Source organism: Misgurnus anguillicaudatus, chromosome 22 (genome assembly GCF_027580225.2).
Source record: "Misgurnus anguillicaudatus chromosome 22, ASM2758022v2, whole genome shotgun sequence".
NCBI classification, from domain to species: Eukaryota; Metazoa; Chordata; class Actinopteri; order Cypriniformes; family Cobitidae; genus Misgurnus; species Misgurnus anguillicaudatus.
In genome coordinates, this window is record NC_073358.2 from 6,427,920 (window position 1) to 6,451,227 (window position 23,308).

The window sequence follows — 23,308 nt, forward strand, 5'->3', positions numbered from 1 at the left end:
TTACAGAAAAATAATCAACACCCATAGAGCATTTCTCAGCCAATCAGAATGCAGCATACAACAGACCCGTGGTATAATTAAGCATAAAGAATTATTATGCTCTGTGTGTGTGAATGGATTTTACCTGAAGAGTCTGAGACAGTTTGACGAAGTCTCTCTGGACCTGCTCGCTGACATCCAGCTCAGTCTGAAGTCTTTGAGATTTGTCTTTCTCTTCAAACACTTGACTCTCCAAAGCACTCTGCAACACATGCATTTAAATTCACTGTGAAGACTGTTGTTAATTCAAATGAGCGTGTTAATTTATTAGCATTTCTTTAGCAGTGCAAAGTAGAGGTCTTCACGGGTCCACTTATATCCGAAAACACGAGGTCCGACCCCAGGAAAGTTTAAAGGATTAGTCCATTTTCTTAAAAAAAAAATCTAGATAATTTACTCACCACCATGTCATCCAAAATGTTGATGTCTGTCTTTGTTTAGTCGAGAATAAATTATGTTTTTTGAGGAAAACATTCCAGGATTTTTCTCATTTTAATGGACCCCAACACTTAACAGTTTTAATTCAGTTTAAAATTGCAGTTTCAAAGGACACTAAACGATCTCAAACGATGCATAAGGGTCTTATCTAGCAAAACGACTGTCATTTTTGGTAAGAAAAATTTTAAATATGCACTTTTAATCCACAACTTCTTGTCTTCAATCAATCAATCAATTTATTTATAGAGCACAATTAAACACAACTGCCGTTGCCCAATGTGCTGTACAAAGCAAACATAAAACCAATATAGGACGACATAAAACAAAAATATCACAGTTAAGAACAGATAAAACACATTACCAAGTCGTAAAACATATTACCAAGGCAATCACAAGTCTTCCTCCGGTCGTGTGACGTGCCAGCGCAACCTCATGTAATACGTCATCACGTCAAAAAGTCACGAATGACGTATGCGAAACGACGCCCCAGTGTTTACAAGTGTGGAGAAAGAGGACCGTTTTGACGTTGTTGTCCGCAAATGTGCGTGTCACATATGTAACGCGTGACCTTTCGACGTCACCACAATAACGTGAGGTCGCGCTAGCTTGTCACACAGCTGGAGAAAGAAGAGAAGTTGTGGTTTAAAAGTGCGTATTTTTTATTTTTGGCAAGAATTTTTTGCTAGATAAGACCCTTATGCCTCTTTTGGAGTCCTTTGAAACTGAAATTTTAAACTACATTAAAACATTTAATTACATTTGGGGTCCATTTAAGTCCATCAAAATGAGAAAAATCCTGGACATAATTTCTTCTGGACCGAACAAAGAAAGACATCAAGACCCTGGATGACATGGTGGTGAGTAAATTATCTAGAAGAAAATTGACTAATCCTTTAACATGATTAGCGGTATCGGGTAATTTAAAATGCCAGAGAAGACCCAAACTATCCTGCTTGTGTCCATCAAGTTACTTTTTCTGTATGGGTTCAATCCCAGGAACACACACAGATAAAAATTTTTTTATATATTACATGCACTGTTAATACTGAATTCACACCAAACGCGAATAGAGGGTCAAATTCGCGTCTAGTTTGCCTCTTGAACATTTTGAATGCATCTGCGCGTTTGGAGCGAAATAGACGCGCGTAAAGAAGTAAGCGTTTGGAGCGAAATTAACGCGAAATATCAGTCGTTCCTCCATGTTGAATGAGTGACTCCGGGCGGGCCTGCTGCCACAGCAGCAAGCAGGCTCCTGATTGGTTAACGCGGTGCAAATTGATGCCAAAGTCCACATTTTTCAATTTGGGAACTAGATGCGTGATATATACATGGGTATATTTGTAGGAAAAGCCAAAATGACATTGTATGGGTAAAAATAAAAAAACATTTATACCAAAAATCATTAAGATATTATGCAAAGTTTATGTTTCATGAAGATATTTCGTAAATTTTCTACCCTAAATATATCAAAAACGCGAATAGAGTGTCAAATACGTGTCTAGTTTTCCTCTTGAACATTTTGAATGCATCTGCGCAAATTGATGGCAAAGTCCAAATTTTTCAACTCGGGAACTAGACGCGTGGTATATCCATGGGTATATTTGTAGGAAAAGCCAAAATTACATTGTATGGGTCAAAATAAAAAAAATGTATGCCAAAAATCATTAGGATATTATGTAAAGTTCATGTTTTATGAAGATATTTTCGTAAATTTTCTACCCTAAATATATCAAAAACGCGAATAGAGTGTCAAATACGTGTCTACCACGTGTAATTTACCTCTTGAACATTTTGAATACATCTGCGCGTTTGGAGCGAAATAGACGCGCGTAAAAAAGCAAGCGTTTGAAGAGAAATTGACGCAAAATATCAGTCTTTCCTCCATGTTGAATGAGTGACTCCGGGCGGGCCTGCCGCCACAGCAGCAAGCAGGCTCCTGATTGGTTAACGTGGTGCAAATTGACGCCAAAGTTAAAATTTTTCAACTCGGGAACTAGACGCGTGGTATATACATGGGTATATTTGTAGGAAAAGCCAAAATTACATTGTATGGGTCAAAATAAAAAAAATTATTTATGCCAAAAATCATTAGAATGTTATGTAAAGTTCATGTTTCATGAAGATATTTCATACATTTTCTACCGTAAATATATCAAAAACGCAAATAGAGCGTCAAATTCACATTTAGTTTGCTTCTTGAGCATTTTGAATCCATCCGTAAAAAGCAAGAGTTAGAAGCGAAATTGACGGAAAATATCAGTCGTTCCTCCATGTTGAATGAGTGACTCCAGGCGGAGGCTCCTGATTGGTTAAGTTCACATTTTTCAACTCGAGTCTACTGCTCCGCGCCAAATTCCTCATTCACGCCACAAGACCTTCAGAGGCACGTTAACGTGTCTTTACAGTGACTTAACATTGAAATAATTTGCACCAGATGTTCTATTCGCGTTTGGTGTGAACGCAGCATAAGTGTCTGTCAAATGCTTAAATGTCAATTTGGTAAATGTAATTTAACATTTTAGTTTCATCTGCTGGGACTTTCAGTAAATCATTCTTATCTGATCAGCTGATCGAATCACATGCATTGGGTACATTGTGATTTTTACAGTATGAGTAAGATCAGCACGTGGTAATAAAACAAGCAGAGGTCACATGAGAGTTCAGACCTTGCTGCTAAGGGTGTCTTTCAACTGTTCCTCCAGACTGTTTTTCAAAGCCTGTACACTTTCCAATGTCTGACTCTTCTCTGCCAGACTGCTCTCCAGCTGTTTAAAAATGTAAAGGATCAGACATTAAAAGAGAAATAATGATGAATGAAAGTGAACTAACATGCATTAAAAAATAATAATAAATGCAGAAAAACTGTATTGTTCATTGTTAGTTCATGTTAGCAAATGTATTTAATAATGTTAACAAGTACCCTAATATAGTACACTACTAAATACTACCATAATATGTATAAATGCATTAAGATTTAAAGAATGTATACACTTTTGCATTACTTTATATAATACTGTATTTTGTACTTCTGCCCTACCTGCTCCTTTTCACTCTTCACTCGCTCCAGTTCAGTTTTTAAGCTGGAAAATGATGCTAAAAGACAGAAGGCAGAGAAAAAAATAAGTCACGTACTCAATGGATGCCCATTTCTCCCTTGACAAGAGAACAAGGAGCCTGTTCTCTTCAGCAACTATATGAATTATTGACAATGAGATGTGTTAGTGCTAACTGAGCAACAACAAAATTGAAAAAATGGGACTTGACAATGAATAGAGCGGGATTGGTGCATAGTAAATGGGTAAGGGTGCGTTTGATGTGAAGGTACGAGCATCACTTGGCCTACAGTACTAACTAGTCACCTAAAGAGCAGAAATAGACAGTATTAAGGTTGCCAATGAGCAGTGTTAAGAAGTATAGCGTCACTGCCGCCGATTTACTGCCGCTTTACCGGCAACAATCACAATTTTCTACCATACTGTTTGCACAAAATGTGTGTCAAGAAGCAATGTGCTCACTGAAACTGTTAAAAAACTATTCAATACCAATCGCTTGGCATTTACGCTTACCTTTCATAGCAAAATATTTTGTTTTCCACAGTTTAACTCAGTAACAGTTGTTGTATTTCAGCTATATTTTGTTGACACATGTGTTGCCAATTTAGTGACTTTGTTGCAACATCAGATCAGACACTTCTTTTAGCAACTTTTTTCATTAAAATGAGTGCCTGGCAACAAATGTGTCAACTTTGTAGAAGGCTGCACCACCCTTAGTGGCTAGCAACAAATCTAGCAACTTTTTAGCCAGTTGTGTCACCCCTCAGTGCCTGCTTACAAATCTGGCAACTTTTTAGCCAGTTGTGTCACCCCTTAGTGCCTAGCAACAAATCTGGCAACTTTTTAGCCAGTTGTGTCACCCCTTAGTGCTTAGGAACAAATCTAGCAACTTTGTAGACGGCTGCGTCACCCCTTAGTCGCTAGCAACAAATCTGGCAACTTTTTAGCCAGTTGTGTCACCCCTTAGTGCTTAGGAACAAATCTAGCAACTTTGTAGACGGCTGCGTCACCCCTTAGTAGCTAGCAACAAATCTGGCATCTTTATAGACTGCTGCATCATCCATTAGTGGCTAGCAACAAATCTAGCAACTTTGTAGATGGCTGTGCTACCCCTTAGAGGCTAGCAACAAATCTAGCAACTTTGTAGATGGCTGTGCCACCCCTTAGTGGCTAGCAACAAATCTAGCAACTTTGTAGATGGCTGCATCACCCCCTTAGTGGCTAACAACAAATCTGGCAACTTTTAAGACTGCTGTGTCACCCCTTAGTAGCTAGCAACAAATCTAGCACCTTTATAGACTGCTGCATCACCCCCTTAGTGGCTCGCAACAAATCTAGCAACTTTGTAGATGGCTAGCCATCCCTTAGTGCCTGCCAACAAATCTGGCAACTTTTTGGCCAGTTGTGTCACCCCTTAGTGCCTGCCAACAAATCTGGCAACTTTTTAGCCAGTTGTGTCACCCCTTAGTGCCTGCCAACAAATCTGGCAAGTTTTAAGACTACTGCGTCACCCCTTAGTAGATAGCAACAAATCTAGCAGCTTTGTAGACTACTGCGTCACCCCTTAATAGCCAGCAACAAATCTAGCAACTTCGTAGACGGCTGTGTCACCTCTCAAAAAATCTGGCAACTTTGTAGACGGCTTCGCCACCCCTTAGTGGCTAGCAACAAATCTAGCAACTTTGCAGATGGCTGTGTCACCTCTTAGTGCCTAGCAACATATCTAGCAACTTTGTAGATGGCTGTGTCACCTCTTCTTAGCTAGCAACAAATCTAGCAACTTTGTAGGTGGCTTCATCACCCCTTAGTGGCTAGCAACAAATCTGTCAACTTTGTAGGTGGCTTCATCACCCCTTAGTGGCTAGTAAAAAATCTTGCAACTTTTGACAACTGCGTCACCCCTCAGTGCCTGGCAACAATCTGGCAACTTTTTTGACAGCTGCATCACCCCTCAGTGCCTGGCAACAAATCTGGCAACTTTTTTGACAGCTGCATTACTCCTCTGTGCCTGGCATCAAATCTGTCAATTTTTTGACAGCTGCATCACTCCTCAGTGCCTGGCATCAAATCTGGCAATTTTTTGACAGCTGCATCACTCCTCAGTGCCTGGCAACAAATCTGGCAACTTTTAAGACTGCTGCGTCACCCCTTAGTAGCTAGCAGCAAATCTAGCAACTTTATAGACTGCTGCATCACCCCTTACTGGCTAGCAACAAATCTAACAACTTTGTAGATGGCTGTGCCACCCCTTACTGGCTAGCAACAAATCTAGCAACTTTATAGACTGCTGCATCACCCCTTAGTGGCTAGCAACAAATCTAGCAACTTTTTAGCCAGTTGTGTCACCCCTCAGTGCCTGCTTACAAATCTGGCAACTTTTTAGCCAGTTGTGTCACCCCCTTAGTGCCTGCTTACAAATCTGGCAACTTTTTAGCCAGTTGTGTCACCCCTTAGTGCTTAGCAACAAATCTGGCATCTTTATAGACTGCTGCATCACCCCTTAGTGGCTAGCAACAAATCTAGCAACTTTTTAGCCAGTTGTGTCACCCCCTTAGTGCCTGCCAACAAATCTGGCAACTTTTTAGCCAGTTGTGTCACCCCTTAGTGCCTGCCAAAAAATCTGTCAACTTTTTAGCCAGTTGTGTCACCCATTTGTGCCTGCCAACAAATCTAGCAAGTTTTAAGACTACTGCATCACCCCTTAGTGGCTAACAATAAATCTAGCAACTTTGTAGACTACTGCGTCACCCCTTAATAGCCAGCAACAAATCTAGCAACTTCGTAGACGGCTGTGTCACCTCTCAAAAAAATCTGGCAACTTTGTAGACGGCTTCGCCACCCCTTAGTGGCTAGCAACAAATCTAGCAACTTTGCAGATGGCTGTGTCACCTCCTAGTGCCTAGCAACATATCTAGCAACTTTGTAGATGGCTGTGTCACCTCTTCTTAGCTAGCAACAAATCTAGCAACTTTGTAGGTGGCTTCATCACCCCTTAGTGGCTAGCAACAAATCTAACAACTTTTTAGATGGCTGTGTCACCCCTTAGTGGGTAGTAAAAAATCTTGCAACTTTTGACAACTGCGTCACCCCTCTGTGCCTGGCAACAAATCTGGCAACTTTTTGACAGCTGCATCACCCCTCAGTGCCTGGCAACAAATATGTCAACTTTTTTGACAACTGCGTCACCCCTCTGTGCCTGGCAACAAATCTGGCAACTTTTTTGACAGCTGCATCACCCCTCAGTGCCTGGCAACAAATCTGGCAACTTTTTTTGACAGCTGCATCACTCCTCTGTGCCTGGCAACAAATCTGGCAACTTTATAGACTGCTGCATCACCCCTTACTGGCTAGCAACAAATCTAGCAACTTTATAGACTGCTGCGTCACCCTTTACTGGCTAGCAACAAATCTAGCAACTTTGTAGATGGCTGTGCCACCCCTTACTGGCTAGCAACAAATCTAGCAACTTTATAGACTGCTGCATCATCCCTTAGTGGCTAGCAACAAATCTGGCAACTTTTTAGGCAGTTGTGTCACCCCCTTAGTGCCTGCCAACAAATCTGGCAACTTTTTAGCCAGTTGTGTCACCCCCTTAGTGCCTGCCAACAAATCTGGCAACTTTTTAGCCAGTTGTGTCACCCCTTAGTGCCTGCCAACAAATCTGGCAACTTTTTAGCCAGTTGTGTCACCCCCTTAGTGCCTGCCAACAAATCTGGCAAGTTTTAAGACTACTGCGTCACCCCTTAGTAGATAGCAACAAATCTAGCAGCTTTGTAGACTACTGCGTCACCCCTTAATAGCCAGCAACAAATCTAGCAACTTCGTAGACGGCTGTGTCACCTCTCAAAAAATCTGGCAACTTTGTAGATGGCTTCGCCACCCCTTAGTGGCTAGCAACAAATCTAGCAACTTTGTAGACGGCTGCGTCACCCCTTAGTGGCTAGCAACAAATGTAGCTTTTTCAAGAGCCAATCACTTATCTGTATATGACAGTAAAAATAACGTGATGACATCATGAATATACTAAAACTGTATGACTAACCATCTAGTAACTCTCAAAGCAGGCTATTTTACATTGAAAATAGTTGGTAACACAGGCTGCCATTCTACTTGAGATCATTGTTTTTGTGGTAGTTTTAGGGCTAGGCGCTATATCGAGTTTTGGTTAAATAAGGTATTGTTACCTATAGGGATACAGGATGAGACAATGCCATATATATCACTATGGTCTAAGATTACCCACCTTTACAATAGAAGCTATGCTAGAAATGTACACTAAGGTCAGACATAAGCCTTTCAACCGGCTCGCATTATGTGTCAGCTGTATATTATCAAACAGGGAGGAAAACCCCTTTGAATTTTATTTTCACACTACACTGTGACATCTCGCATGAGGCTTTGACTTGCAGGTGAACATTTATTCCACTTTGTAGAAAGCAGAGATATTTATTGTATATCGCCATTCATCCCAAAATTACATAGAGATATGATTTTTTGTCAATATCACCCAGCCCTTGGTACTATAACTTACAACTTTTTCAAAAGAGCAGCTTGACTGGTAGTGTTGTTAGGCATGCAAAAAAAAAAATTCAAATGCATTTCACACAATGTGGTTTAACACATTTCTATTAGGCTGCACAGGCAGTAACACATTCTAAATTAAACTTGACTGAAGTTAGTATACATCTAAAATGAAGTAGTACACAGTGACATGGATGTGAGAGAAAAGCACGCACACACACAGTGCTCATGGGTTTTGGGTGCGAGCTACTGGTGGTGCCACAAAAGACAGATACAGCCTAAACAAACAGAGTCGGGCAGGGATTCATACCTTCCAAGATGTCTGAATAAAAGTCACCAATGCAGGGAGAAGTGGAAGAAAGAGAGACAGCATTGAAATGAGATATGAGAGGAAGTAGATAAATGCATTCCACTGAGTGAAGGAGTTTCATAACTTTAATTTAGTCTTAACTGCTAAAGCTTAACATTTCAAAAGCGGCAACATATCGCCAGCACAAATATTATTATCTTATTAAAATCAAAAATTATTTTTTTAACATGTCCATTTATAACCCTAGGAAACAGTGCCCGGTTGCATGAAAGTCCTTAAGCTAAGAAATCCCTTAAATATAAGGTTAAGGGTGCCCTTAATAAAAAATGGGTTGCAAGAAAAACCCTTAAGTGAACCTTAAGGCTGCCAATAAGTATTTACCCTTAAATGCTAAAGTATTACCTTAAGTTCTGCTATGCGTTGCAACAAAGTCCTTAAGTCACATTTTCCCTTAAAAACTTAAGGGACTATAACAGGTCCCTTAACGTCACACACGATGGCTGATTGTATGGTTATTTAAGAAAATGAAGTACCAACACGCATTTCTAACGATAGAAATAATCCCTTAGAGAAAAAGATGCGCATTTATTAGGAGAATAGCGGTTTGATCTTCCGTCAATCTAAAGTGTTTCCAGTTTGAATTACTTAGAGGTTTTATACACGTGGCACTTTACAGTCTGTTATTTGCGATGTTTCATTGTACACAAATCCGCCGTCTGTTGAGCTGCGTGCGTTGATTTGTTACCGCTGTGAGATTTTGTAACCATAGCAACCGCATCTCCGCTACCGTGTTTTGGCAGAGACTACCGTAAAATACTTAGTATAAACACTTAGGTAAGGGTGACAGTTAAGACCTTTGTTGCAACGCTCTTAAATAAATCCCTTACCTCAGGGATTTTTTCTCCCTCAGGGAAACCCTCAACTAAGTAGATTTATGCAACCGGGCACAGATCTTATATGTTTGAGCCCGTTTCAGATGAAGATATAGATTTTGAGAAATAATCAATTGTGTAGAGATTGTTAATGTTAATGGGCTGTTGAAAATTAGTGGTTTCTCTTTAGTATCCATTTAATTCATTTAACAGATTTAATATTGGGGGCATCAAAATTATTTGAAATATTTCAACTTTTTTTAAGTAACGCAATAGTTACTTTCCGTGGTAATTAGTTACTTTTATAATGATGTAACGCAGTTACTAACTCAGTTAAGCTATGCACGTCCGCACGGGCTGGTTGGTGCATGCGGCAAAAATGACGTCAACGCGGAGTGGCCGTCGTGCGCTTTGGATGTATAACATTTTTGTAACTGCGTGCGCGGCTCCGAACTCGAGGCCATTCTTTCCGAGCAGACAAGCCTGTGACGTATCTCTTTGATCAATCCATGCAAAACAATGTACATATTTATCTGATACTCTGAAAGTAAAGTATGAAAACTTTGCAGTTTAAAACACAAATTCTTTTACATATGATTCAGAATGATAATGTTTAATAAAGACATATTTAAGAGATTGTCGTTTTATTCATGTTCTAATATTTATATATAAAGCTCTGATGTTACAAGCACCAGGGTTGCACCTGTGGACAACAACTTCTATTCTCTTCTTTGTGTTTGTTTTTGACTTGATTGCTCGCGTCGCCCCCTGGTGGTTCAAAGAATAGTGCAACAGCGAGCGCGTCAACTTTAAACGCCTCGTCCATTTGTTGAGACGTGCGCGCGATCAGCGGAGGCTCGCGTTGTGGACCAAAGCGTGAGTATAAACAAAGCTTTACTTTTTTTGAGAAGTAACTAGTTACTATAACTAATTATTTTTTTAAAGTAACGTTCCCGACACTGAACCTTAATAGTCGAACCTCCGCCTAAATGCTAGCATTATATGCTAACATCTTGACTGTTATGTCACAGTCGGTGTTATGTTGAGATTGGCCTGTTTTCCAGCTGTTTTTGCATGCATGAAGTTTACATAAGGAGGAGGAAACAATCGTGTTTTGACTAGGGATGCACGATATATCAGCCGACATATCGTTATCGGCCGATAACTGCTTATTTTTAATAATATCGGTTATCGGTCTGATAGCAAAATTAGGCCGATAAATGAAAGCCGATAAATTATGGATTATTTTGGTTTGTTGGCTCATTGCTGGCCATGTGGAGTTTTGATCGGTGCTTTCTGTGACATAGCACGAAGATGACACATGTTGCGGGCTTAAGAAGAGTATGCTAGTCTAGCGCAAAGACAAGATGTCCGCGATCTGGGAGTTTTTCATTGTGAAATTAATATGAATATTTATCGGCCTATATATATCGGTTATCGGCCCCCAAATATAATTATCGGTTATCCGTATCGGCCAAAATTTCCATATTGGTGCATCCCTACTTTTGACTTTATGTATCATGGCAATTATGCACCCCCACAATATGGCGGACATGTTGATAAATCGTAGCATCAGGCCAATGGTCAACACAAAGTCCATTATGTCCTCCTATCAAAATGAATGACATGTAAACCGTTTATAAATCAAAGCTGCCTATTTTGAAATCTTTCCTCTGCAGAGGTTAAGCAGTAGTTTTCTTGGTATTGAATACACATTTCTAATAAATTTAGACCTCTTCAATAATATGTTCAATTGTAGGGTTATTGTGCCATAGGTTCCCCTAGAAAGTTTCCCTAGAAAATTCCCCTGAAGTTTTAAAATAGCAGCAAAAAGTCTGGTTAACACGTCTTGAAGAGACCTTCCTCTTTAACACAAAAAAAACACACACACAACTGAAAAGTGATTTTTGAAATCATGGTAAGCTTTCAAAACGACAGTCAAAACCAAACTCATATCTTAGTTCCTATTAATGTCTAACACATTCATGTTGTAGAACAAAACTGTAAAGTCTCTTCAAATAATGTTAAACATTGGTGATTGAGAGAAAATTCATTTACTTTCTAGATCTCACGACTCAACGACAATATCTGTGACCCTGTTTGTGACATTTAGGTTAAAGTCTCAATCTAATTATGAGATTTTACATGGCCTTATGTATGTAAATACAGCTGAGTTTAGTGAAAAATTAAAAACTAAACACTACTATACCACCTAATCCGAACTCAAGCTTCTTATGACCCGTTTCAACACTCACCAATTTCCTCTTTACATCCCTCGATCTCCATCTGCAGCGTGTCCTCCAGGTTCTCCTTTAGACATTGTTCTGCTTGAAGCTGCTCCTTCAGGAACAGAATTTCCGCCTTCAGTTTCTCCTCCAAATGCTCGGCTGCCGTGCGGGCAGAGACAATGTCCGCCCTGTACTGCAATACCAGCTGCTGCAGCTCCTGTGTAGGAAAATTGTTTAAGTCATTTTAAACTTGACACAGGAAAAAAAATTATGGCACTTGTGTCAGGAGATGATGAAATATCAAAGTCCATGTAATGCACATCTGAATACACGGTGATGTAATAGGCATGCGCACAACGAGACATTCGTGAGTACTTCACAACCATAACTTTAACCAATGAGAACAACTTCATAATCACAATAGTGGCCTACAGGGACCTGTGCCATAAGGCCGATGTAGTTGGTTCAGGTAAGGTAGGTTACCATGGGTTTAGGGTACCATGAAAGTAGTTTTGTGGTGTTCATAGTAACTTACACTACATGGCTAACTTGCTCCGGGGCAGATTATGTTCTGGCTCAGATATCATACTCCGAAATGCAACAAATCAGCAGATTGACACTTGAGTCATGCAACTTGCATTGGACGACTGATGCTGTAGTACCTGTACAGTGGTGGGCATGCTAAAATCCTCTTGCTGCTGTAGTGTCAGGTGAAGATTGTGTTTACCCTGAAGACTATCATTATCTCTCTGCAGTCTGTTCAACTCTTCTGCCACCTGCTCTCTGGACTGTAGCAAGACAGCCTGTGCACACACAAACACACATACATTATTTAATGTTTTACATTTAGTCATTTAGCAGACGTCCAGCTTGGACTAGGACCTGCGTGGCATGCCCATTTAGGAAAGGTCTAATTTTCCCAATATTGTAGGGAATTAATCTACAAGTGCGGGCGGTGCTGGCAACATGGGCCGTGAAGCTAAGCTGATCATCAATGACCACTCCCAGGTTTCTGGCTGTCCTGGATGGCGTGATGGTCGAGGAACCTAGCTGAATGGAAAGGTTGTGATGAATCTTTGGTTCAGATGATATGACAAGCAGTTCTGTCTTTGGAAGGTTAAGCTGGAGATGGGGCTCCTTCATCCAGAGTAAGATGTCCCTCAGGCATGCTGAGATGCAGGCGGAAACCGTGGGGTCATCAGGGTGGAACGACAAGTGAAGTTGAGTGTCATCCGCATAGCAGTGGTAAGAAAAGCCATGTTTTCGAATGACAGAACCCAGGGATGTCATGTATATCGAAAAGAGCAGAGGTCCAAGCACGGAGCCTTGAGGCACCCCGGTATCGAGACGTTGGGGTATATAAAGCATATATTAACTCTTTCCCCCCATTGACAAGTGTTCTCCAATACTGATCAACACAGAAATTAAGAGAAAACGCTTCCCGGCCAATTATGAGTTTTTACGACAATCCATATTTCTGCTATTATCCACCAGGTGGCGCTTACCCAACTTATAAAACACTAAAGCATCCACTGATCCAAAAATAGTAACACCACGTATGTTTTGATCATCGTTCTAAATCTAATCTCAAACAAAAGTCCTTGCAATTACCTCTAAAATTTGGTATTTTTGAAGAACCTACCCATATTTGAGAGGTGATAAAAAGAGAACAAATGAAGATAAGATGAATTGGTTATGAAAGCAGACTTTCTATTTATTCATTTGATATATTGTATGTTTATTTATTTAAAGGAGAAAACTTTCTGGAAGGCATTAAACTTTTCTGTAAATCATTAAAATGCTGACAGGCAGCTTTTTTAAAAACGTTGGTGGGGAAAGAGTTAAAGAGACCAATCTAGCATTCTAGAGCCTTGCTGAAAACACAACAGAAACCATCACCATTTTAACAAAATTAAGTCTAAAAATTATAACTGTATTGGTAACTATAATGGTATCTATGGGTCTTTACTGGTAATGTGCTGGGATCTATTGTTGGGATGTTATTTCGTGAATAGGAACCAAAATAACATCTTCGGTAAACGTATAGATCATGTGCGAAAAGCTTCAAATCCTAGTGGAATACTGTCAAACACATCACAGGAATTTGTAATGATTTTGATGGCTGGTAAACAGCTGATGGTTCATAATGGCATTTGTAATTGAAACCAACTACGTTTGTATTGGCTTTCGATCAGGAGGGAGGTTAAATCAAAATGATAGAACCATTTCCAGTGCCATTTATTTTAGGGAACACATTCACGTCACACCAGTATCGACATTAGCAAATTTTAGCGATACAAATGTTTCTGCTTTATAAAAGCTTATAGAAACCATTAATTTCTCATAGCCAAGGCTGAATACCATGAGAAATTTATGTTATGCCCTTATCAGTAATTAGGAAAATAATAATTAAAAATATATTCAAATTCAAGCCATTCACGAAAATGCATATCAAATGATTGGAAATGGACAACAAAACAAATGCACTGAAAGCCAAATACCATCTGTTCCTGGGTGTTCCTCTTGGCCTGGCTGAAGGCCTGTCGAAGAACGCCAACAAGAGATTCAGACTCCTCAACCTTCTGCTTCAACTCTGAGATCTGAACCAGACAAAATCAACATTACTAAATATGTTCAGCGATATTGAGAGCGATCCGTGCATACTTTACATTTAAACACTTTAGCATCTTCCAAACTACCTAGCCAGATATCATTTTCAGGGATTAACACATGTATAGATGTAATGAGTACATGCGATGCCATCCGTGTTTAATTTGTCTAAAGAGGTGTGCTTTACCAAACCCATAGAAGAGAGCAGCAGTACCTTGGCAGTGGTCTCCTCATTGGCCTGTCTGACAGAATCCTCTAACTCCTGCTTTTCATTCATTGTCCTCTCAAAAAGATCGTTTGCTTGCCGCAGCATAGCCTGAAGCTTCTTTAACTACAAGTATCAAGAAGTTATAATCAGAAACTGTACTCGCGACTCTGGGGGCACTTTATCTCATAAAAATTTACATTTCATTGGTTCTATTTTGCATTACGTCTATTTGCGGATACATTTTTTTTTATCATTTTAACATTGGGGTGGAATGTGATGCAGGCGGTAGAAGTACAAGCTTTTAATGGATTAAAGAAGACAAACCTGATCTCGGGTCTCGGCCTCTTGTCCCTGAATGACCTGCAGCTGTTTCTCGTAATTGGAGCACATATCACATCTCCGGCCCATCTTCCTCCCAGCATTCTTCAGCTGGGACAGAACAACAAAAAAAAGTGTTATGAAAGTTTAAGAATGAACACTTAAATTAAGTGATGCTACGCTTTACCACGGTAGTCTAGAACTCAAATCTCAACCCATAAATAAATTAATATAGTGTAAACAAATCTAGTGCTGGGCAAAGATTAATAGCGATTAATCGCATACAAAATAAAAGTGATTTTTTTTGCATAATATATGAGTGTGTGCTGTGTGTACCCGGTATATATGTATATATTAAAAAACACATTCATTTATGCATTTAAGAATTATATTATATATAAATTATTTTTTAAAGCGTGTGTGGTTAAATATACATAATAATTACACACAGTATACACACATATTATGACAAAAAAAATCACTTTTGTATGCAATTAATCGCGATTAATCTTTGCCCAGATTACTAGTTACCATACACGGCCACATAAACAGAACACAAGACCTAGGCTGTGTCCGAAATAGCCACCTATACGCTCATTCACTATTTAGTCCACTAATATTTCACTTGACTGAGTGAATGAAAACAAGTGAATAAATTCGGACACTTGAGCTTGCCGAAAGCGCTGCAACGTGAGTGACATCTTTCGCCAGGACACGAGAATTCATTCATCGCCAGCCTTAGTGGACGAGTAGCGGCTAGCTGTGAGTGTACATTGGTTGTACACTCAATATTGCAGTGCATTGTGGGGTTGAATGAGTGCACTTAATATTGTCCACTATAATTTCGGACACCACTTCAAAAGTACTATTTAAAGGGACACTCCACTTTTTTTGAACATGTGCTCATTTTCCAACTCTCCTAGAGTTAAACATTTAATTTTTACCGTTTTAGAATCTATTCAACCGATCTCCGGGTCTGGCGGAACCACTTTTAGCATAATCCATTGAAGCGGATTAGACCATTTAGCATCAATGATATTACGCAGCACCTGAAAATAGTCCCCTTAGTAATTTTCAATAGCAGGGGACTATTTTTGGCAGCAAAATAGCCTCCTGCAGCAATGTTATGGCAGCAAAGTCCTTGATTATTACGCTAGAATGAGAGTATAGTTTCTAGCCATATCGGCCTAGAAAATCGGAACTTTTAATTTTCCGTCGGTCTTAGTACACGATGTAACTACAGAAGAGTCAAGTTTTAAATAGGAAAAATATTGAAACACTTTGGATTGTGCTAAGCTATGCTAAAAGTGGTACCGCCAGACCCGGAGTTTGGTTGAATGGACTCCAAAACATTTAAAATCAAATGTTTAACTGGAGGGGAGCTGGAAAATGAGCATATTTTCAAAAAAAGTGGAGTGTCCCTTTAAGGGTATGGGGGCTATTTCATACACAGACTTTCAATCTGCCAGCCAATCAGCTTACACATAAGAGGGACACACTTCAGGTAGTTTGTAGCCAATGACGATGCATGTTTCTACCTCTACATTTATGGTTAACAGAGCTCTAAAAGTCACCTGCCTCCATCCCCAGTGCCACCTGTCTAGATCTATTTATGTGATTTTGTGCCTAATACGGTGTACACACCAAACGCGAACAGGGTTCCAATACCTTAGTTAACTTCAAGGACTTTCAAGATCCAATACCCTCAAATTCAAGAACTAAATTGGGGGACACATTTCAAGTGAGAGCAAGGTTACATCATGTTACCTTTTAAGATACAATGTTACAGTTCCCTTTCGAGGGAACTCGCTGCATCACTGTGGTGACACTTTGGGGACGCCGCCAGGGGTAAGTGCGTCTGAATGTGTATATCATATTCAACCAATGGTGAGGCTTAACGACAAAGACGGGGTGACGCGGGAGCCAGGAAGTATATCGCTATCTGAAATATTGGCAAAGATGGCGTTACAGAGACGCAGGAAGTATGGTAAGGGAGACGCAGCGTCTCGTTCCCTTCTCAGGGAACAACAGTTACATACGTAACCCGAGAAGTTTTCATGTGTGAAACACAACTATGCAAAAAAGCATTTTGATATGAATCAACATTAGCATATAGAAGATATAAGCATGTAAAGCGAACAGTTTAGCACACGTTCTTAAAAAGTCTAGAATTTTATGATATTATCCTACACTACACAGGGAATAATATGGATTTTTTTCCCAGAAAACTTCTTGCATAAAATAGATTCAAGCACATTCAATGACCTGTATCTATGTATATATATTTAAAAACTTCCCAGTGTCTTGAATTTTTTTCCCCAGATTCACAAACTTTCAAGAATTTCAAGAACCCGTGGGAACCCTGGTGAAGCATCATGTTCATCGGTCTAGATTACTTGTGGGATTTAACTGTGTCATGCTAAATTTTTGCTTGAGTTGAATATTTTCGCTCAAGGCAAAAAGCCATGTTTTCGTGGCATGTTTTCGAGTTTGTGTCTATTCGCCTCTTTCCATTGACTTTGTATGTAATTTACTTGCGCAAATCATTGAATTCGCGTTTGGTTTGTAAGCCCCATAACACTGTCGCAGCATCACTTTCCTGCTAACTGAAGCATGTGTTTATTAGCAGTAGCATGACTTCATACATGGTCTGCAACAAAGCTTCAACATATTAACTTTCACCAACAAAACACTGACAAGTTGAAAAAACGAATAAAGAAGAACTAACTTCTTGCTCTAGAAGATTCCACTCGCTCTCGCTGACCAATCGGTATCCAGACGGAGGAAGATAAGCCATATTGGACATGTGAGAAATGCTGGACAGCAGTGACGCGGTCTCCTCCTGCTCTGGGGTCATGGCCTTAATGGCCTTCTCCTGGTCCTTAGTAAGGAGAAATTGTCCTGGCTGAAGGGAGGATATAGAGGAGGTGTCCATGCTGTCTGCTCCCACTAGAGGACCAAAGTCTGACTCGTCCAACTGGCTGGCTGACTTGGCCTTATTGTTTTGTCCGCCCAACCCGTGAGCCTGCAGGGCTGCTCCTGAAGAACCGAGGCTGTCTGTGGACTGGACCCTCCGAAGGCCATCCTTAAAAAGGTCTGAGCCGTCTGGGCGGCCCGGAGCGTCTTCGTCCAGAGAGTGCAAAGAACTGTTGATACTGTGGCTGAGGTGAGACTGCAGTCAAAGAAAGAAAACCTCCAATTAGGATGAAACGGGATGATTCACTCTTGCACTTGAACTTAAACCACATTAGTTCCAGATCTAATCTAATAATGTACATCGGCACCGATACCTCTTCTATGGAGAGTCCAAGCAGTGAATCTTCTACTGCTTCTGCATGTTCTGTCACCTCATCCTCATTGGCCTCTTTAGCTTGACTTAATCTCTCCTTCTCATCCTCTTCCTGGAAAGACACAAACAATGAAGAGGAGATAACGGTAATAAATTAAAAAAAAAAAAAGAGTTTTTGAATGCCCGTGTTGGAGGTTACAATAATGTTGCTTACAGCCCCAAGCCAAAAGTCAATCAGGCTTTATCACCCACCACATATTAAGCAAAATATTGACCTGTCATAACTGATTAAATGTTGAACAGGAAGGTGAAGAGTTCAATAATAGCACTCAAAAAGTGTGACAACAGTTAAGCGAGGGTGATGAAAAAATACCTGGTTCCTCTTTTTCATCTCCTCCACCTGTCGCAGCTGCTCGCTGGACAGCACGCTCTCCATGTGCTGCATGTCCTGCATCAGCAACCGCTGCGACTCCAAAAACTGATCATTTGCCCGTTGCCAGGTGTGTTTCAGCTGATTGTGTTGTTGTCGTTCCAAGTCCAGCAGGTGAACCACTAAAATACAACCACATGATTTAGTCAAATCAGCTGTGATGCAAAGCTCTATGAAATAGTATATGATGCAACCAACATTTAGATTATTAGCCGAAGGCAGATACAATATTGCACGCTAAAATATAACAAGTTATTCGGGTCACATGCCTTCATGAAGTTCTTTCCTAAGTTTCTCCGCATCCTCCTGAAGGACAGATTTCTGCGTGTTGAGGACGGCGACGTACATCTCTAGATCTGTGCGGCAGGATTTCTCGGCCTCCAGGACGTGATTTAGCTCCTTCACCTAAAAACATAGATATTTATTGGTACTGAGGTATGGACAGAAGACATCAAGATAATCTCCTGTGTTTCTTATTAAAATAACTTTAAAGGAATAGTCTACTCATTTTCAATATTAAAATATGTTATTACCTTAACTAAGAATTGTTGATACATCCCTCTATCATCTGTGTGCGTGCACGTAAGTGCTGGAGCGCGCTGCGACGCTTCGATAGCATTTAGCTTAGCCCCATTCATTCAATGGTACCATTTAGAGATGAAGTTAGAAGTGACCAAACACATCAATGTTTTTCCTATTTAAGACGAGTAGTTATACGAGCAAGTTTGGTGGTACAAAATAAAACGTAGCGCTTTTCTAAGCGGATTTAAAAGAGGAACTATATTTTATGGCGTAATAGCACTTTTGGGAGTACTTCGACTCGCCTGAAAGTCCGCTCCCCTTCTCCCTCTTATAATGGGAGAGGGAGGGTGTTACTGCGCCGAGTCGAAGTACTCCCAAAAGTGCTATTACGCCATAAAATATAGTTCCTCTTTTAAATCCGCTTAGAAAAGCACTACGTTTTATTTTGTACCACCAAACTTGCTCGTATAACTACTCGTCTTAAATAGGAAAAACGTTGATGTGTTTGGTTACTTCTAACTTTATCTCTAAATGGTGCCATTGAATGAATGGGGCTAAGCTAAATGCTATCGAAGCGTCGCAGCGCGCTCCAGCGCTTACGTGCACGCAGACAGATGATAGAGGGATGTATCAACAATTCTTAGTTAAGGTAATAATAACATATTTTAATATTGAAAATGAGTAGACTATTCCTTTAAGCAACCTGTTTAAAAAAATATTAAGGATACTAGATGTTAAACTGAAACCAGTGATATCTTAAACTGTTAAAGGCGGGGTGCACGGTCTCTGAAAGCCAATGTTGACATTTTAAATCACCTAAACAAACACGCCCCTACCCCAATAGAATCTAGATCTTCTTTTGATAAACCCGTCCTACACATACGCAACCCAGGCAACGATGTTGGTTAGTAGACATGCCTCTTACTGCTACAAGTGTGTTTTGGTCCTGGCCCGACTCCCTTTTCCAAAGCGTTTCTCAAAAATCCTGCATCCCACCTTTAAATTTACAGAACTGATTTTATACCACTTGAAAATTGTTGCTTAGAAGTTGAATGGCTGAATAAACTTTTTTTACTTTCAAAGTCTATTTGCAATTTAAAAGCGGGGTGCACGATTTTTGACAAACGGTTTGGAAAGGGAATCGGGCCGAGTACCAAAACACACTTGTAGCCAATCAGCAGTACGGGGCGTGTCTACTAACCAACATCGTTGCTTGGGTTGCGTATGTGTGGGGCGGGTCTATCAAAAGAATGTCCAGATTCTATTGGGGTAGGGGCGTGTTTGTTTAGGTGATTTAAAATGTCAACATTGGCTTTCAGAGATCGTGCACCCCGCCTTTAAAGGAGTAGATTTTATAAAATCAACCATTTTTAAGTAATCAAATGCTTTAGTAAACTACTATACAAAACAAACATCCCAAAATAACATTACAGGCATAACATAATAAGCATAGCAATGAAGCACTAAAGTATCTCACATGGTCTAAATTTGATTTACCACATTTATGTACTGCAAGCACCCATAAATACAGAAATGTATTCCATGCAACCTTTCCGAGCTGACTCATTGTATTTTATGTTTTTTTAGGTAAATATTTTCCATCTCATCACCAACCTTTCAACTTTATGGCATAGGTGGCCTCAGGCAGCAGCAACATTATGCTTCACTTTTACAATGCTTAGACTTATTTTTCGAGGGCGCATGACGCAAAGCTCGTGACAACATGCATGTGGCCCGTCATGTGTTCAAAATGTGTGTTTGGCGCGTCATGTGAACCATGTGCATCATGCTTCTTGTCAAAATAAGTGCCTGCTGCACACACATCTATAGGGTTTATGATAAAAGTAACTCTCAGATACTCGCTTAATCTCATATGTAATCAGAGTTTACTGTTAAGTTAGTGTCTTGCGAGTATTTTGTGAACTTGCGCGTCTCTTTTATCATAAACCTTTCCGACACGTATGCAGCAGGCACTTATTTTGAAAAGACGCATAATGCCCATGGTTCACACGATACAAAGAACACACATTTTGAAATGACGAGCAACACACGACACTCCAAACACATATTTCGAATTCGCGCCCCTCGGAAGATAAGTCACCAGCTGTCATTAGTCAAGTCTGAATAAAACGGCACACAAGAAAATCTTTTTTGACCAGGTGTAAATTTGCCTATTCATAAGATCATGCTAACCACATTCAAAGGAACAAAATAAGTCACAAATGGGTATTTGGTAAACTCTCAGTTCTGCTTTTTGAGGTATGTCTAACCTTCGCTGCCTCAAGTTCCTTAACTCGGCCCTCCGAGCTTGTAAGTTTGGCCTTCAGAGCTGCAATCTCACTCTCCATTGGCATCACCACGGAGCGCAACTTTTCTGCATCCTCCTGAGCCTAGATTAAAATAAAACCAAACTTAGCTAAGGGACACAAGTCCAAAAAAAAAAAAAAAACACACACACACACACACACACAGACCTTGGCTTTCTATCAATTTCTCATAGTTCGCAGGACTTATATTTAGTGTCACGATAGCTACTTTTCATAAGTCAAATAATTGCCCAGAAATAATGGTGATAATCTATATTGTTGTCTTTTTAAGACCATTTTATGTCACTGATTATATATGACAAAAAAATAATATAATGCTAATATAATGCTAATACATCCTTTCTAAGAACACAACTTTAATTTTTAAGATTATTAACATTAAAATTCTAAATAATATTCTAAATGAAACAAATAAATATTATATGCATTTCAATTTTAATCAGCTAATACAGTTCTTGTTCAGTGTAAATCTTAGCTTCACTGGGTTTATTGCTTTAGACAAGTGTTCATGGTCATTTACATTATAACGATAACTATATAAAAATATAGTTTAAAAAATCGTTTGATATTAAAGAGAATAGCAGAGTTCACACCACAACTATAACGATGAAAATACAATAAACAATATCGTTAGGATCACTTTAAGTATTTTTTTCAAATGAAGAACGATAAACCGTTGACAGCCAATCAAATTCTTTTGAACTTCAAGTGCACGCTAGGGTTGCCGCGGTGACAGAATTTTCTCACCGGTTAATCGGCGCGTCACAAACCCGGTAATCCCGGTTTCACCGGGTGGGAGGGGCTTATAAATGCGCATGCAGACGTGCACATTTTACTTTCACTTTTGAATTACGCAACTGTTTAAATGCAGTGCTTGCGTACGCTGCGTTAAATCGCGTATGAATTTGCATGCAATGCGAGTGCAACAGCTGGTTTATTTAAGTGCTTAAGTTAATGTGCCCAGGTAATTCGCACAGAACCCGCCAGTCCCAAGCAGAGCAACCGGCTACTTCTCCATAAAGCGCTGCTTGAATGATCAATGATGGGTTTATTATTTTTCTTGATGAAAAACACAAGAACAAAACGATCTCGGTTATATTAAACATCATATATGTATATTATAACAAAAACGAGTAACCACGCGGCTTCTGCCTTCGTCTGGTCAGTCTGCTTGCCTCGCACACTCTGACAGGAATAAATGAAATCTGACACCTGCTGCTCTGTGACGTGACGCGCGTTCAGCTCCGCTAAATTCAGTCTGCAGACACATTCAGTTGTAAGTGTTTGCTCTCTCTTACGAAACTAAATGATTTAATTACACGAAAATATCAAAACGACGGTGAAAGACGGTGTCGCGGTGGGCAAGTGATCTAACCGGTGAGAGGCTGAAGCACCGGTTATCACCGTTTCACCGACCATCGCGGCAAGCCTAGTGCACGCCACTGATCTATATAAATGACTGGATTGCGCATGACGTCACAACTGTGAAGCCACCGCACCGCTATGTTGGTATACCCAAACATTCCATAAAATCAATGGACGCGATCAGATTTTAATGATAAAACATCACAGTTACCCTGTACATTATTACAACACAAACGTCCTAAGCATGTACATAGTTATTTACTAAAAGTTGTACATTTTAGTTTTTAGTCTTCATTACACAGTATCAGATCAGCAAACAGACCGCAGCATATTTAGTATTAATGACAAACGTGCTCCTTCTGAAATCTAAATAAATAATCATACTTTGTACCATATGTGTATGCAATAATTTGCTGGTTTTATGTTATCTAAACTTACAAGTTACCTAAACTTATTTAGAGAAATAACGCTGACCGTGTAGCTGAATGTCAAAAAAAACTTTATTTATACCCGTGTCATTAACAGAACGCAGCAGACACACTCACCTTAACAGTTTTTTATAAATCCATTATCCTGCCCGATTAAAACATAAACACTGCAAATAACACCAGAATTAACAGTTAATTTACGTACACATATCCTAAAAATAATCTTGCGTGACAGCGTACGCTGTAAAGCGGGTGAATTTAAAACATGATTTTGAATGGAAGTCAATGACGCCCTCTGCCGGTTGGGTATACCAAGATGGCGGCTCGAACTCTGCGCTGGCTTCACCTCA

At 39.9% G+C, this 23,308-nt stretch overlaps 1 protein-coding gene across 1 annotated transcript in view; it reads right to left on the reverse strand.

Annotated features, from left to right (window-relative positions):
- rabep1 (rabaptin, RAB GTPase binding effector protein 1) overlaps positions 1 to 23,308 on the reverse strand; it is a 46,398-nt gene that overhangs the window by 3,466 nt on the left and 19,624 nt on the right. The window contains exons 5-17 of the mRNA XM_055200545.2: positions 21,109 to 21,228; positions 18,586 to 18,721; positions 18,260 to 18,438; positions 17,888 to 17,998; positions 17,326 to 17,769; positions 14,604 to 14,708; positions 14,286 to 14,402; positions 13,963 to 14,061; positions 12,124 to 12,264; positions 11,489 to 11,678; positions 3,515 to 3,570; positions 3,144 to 3,242; positions 125 to 241 (exon numbers count right to left, since the gene is read on the reverse strand). Of these exons, the coding sequence (XP_055056520.2) occupies positions 125 to 241; positions 3,144 to 3,242; positions 3,515 to 3,570; positions 11,489 to 11,678; positions 12,124 to 12,264; positions 13,963 to 14,061; positions 14,286 to 14,402; positions 14,604 to 14,708; positions 17,326 to 17,769; positions 17,888 to 17,998; positions 18,260 to 18,438; positions 18,586 to 18,721; positions 21,109 to 21,228 (1,914 nt within the window). The remainder of the gene's footprint in view (positions 1 to 124; positions 242 to 3,143; positions 3,243 to 3,514; positions 3,571 to 11,488; positions 11,679 to 12,123; positions 12,265 to 13,962; positions 14,062 to 14,285; positions 14,403 to 14,603; positions 14,709 to 17,325; positions 17,770 to 17,887; positions 17,999 to 18,259; positions 18,439 to 18,585; positions 18,722 to 21,108; positions 21,229 to 23,308) is intronic.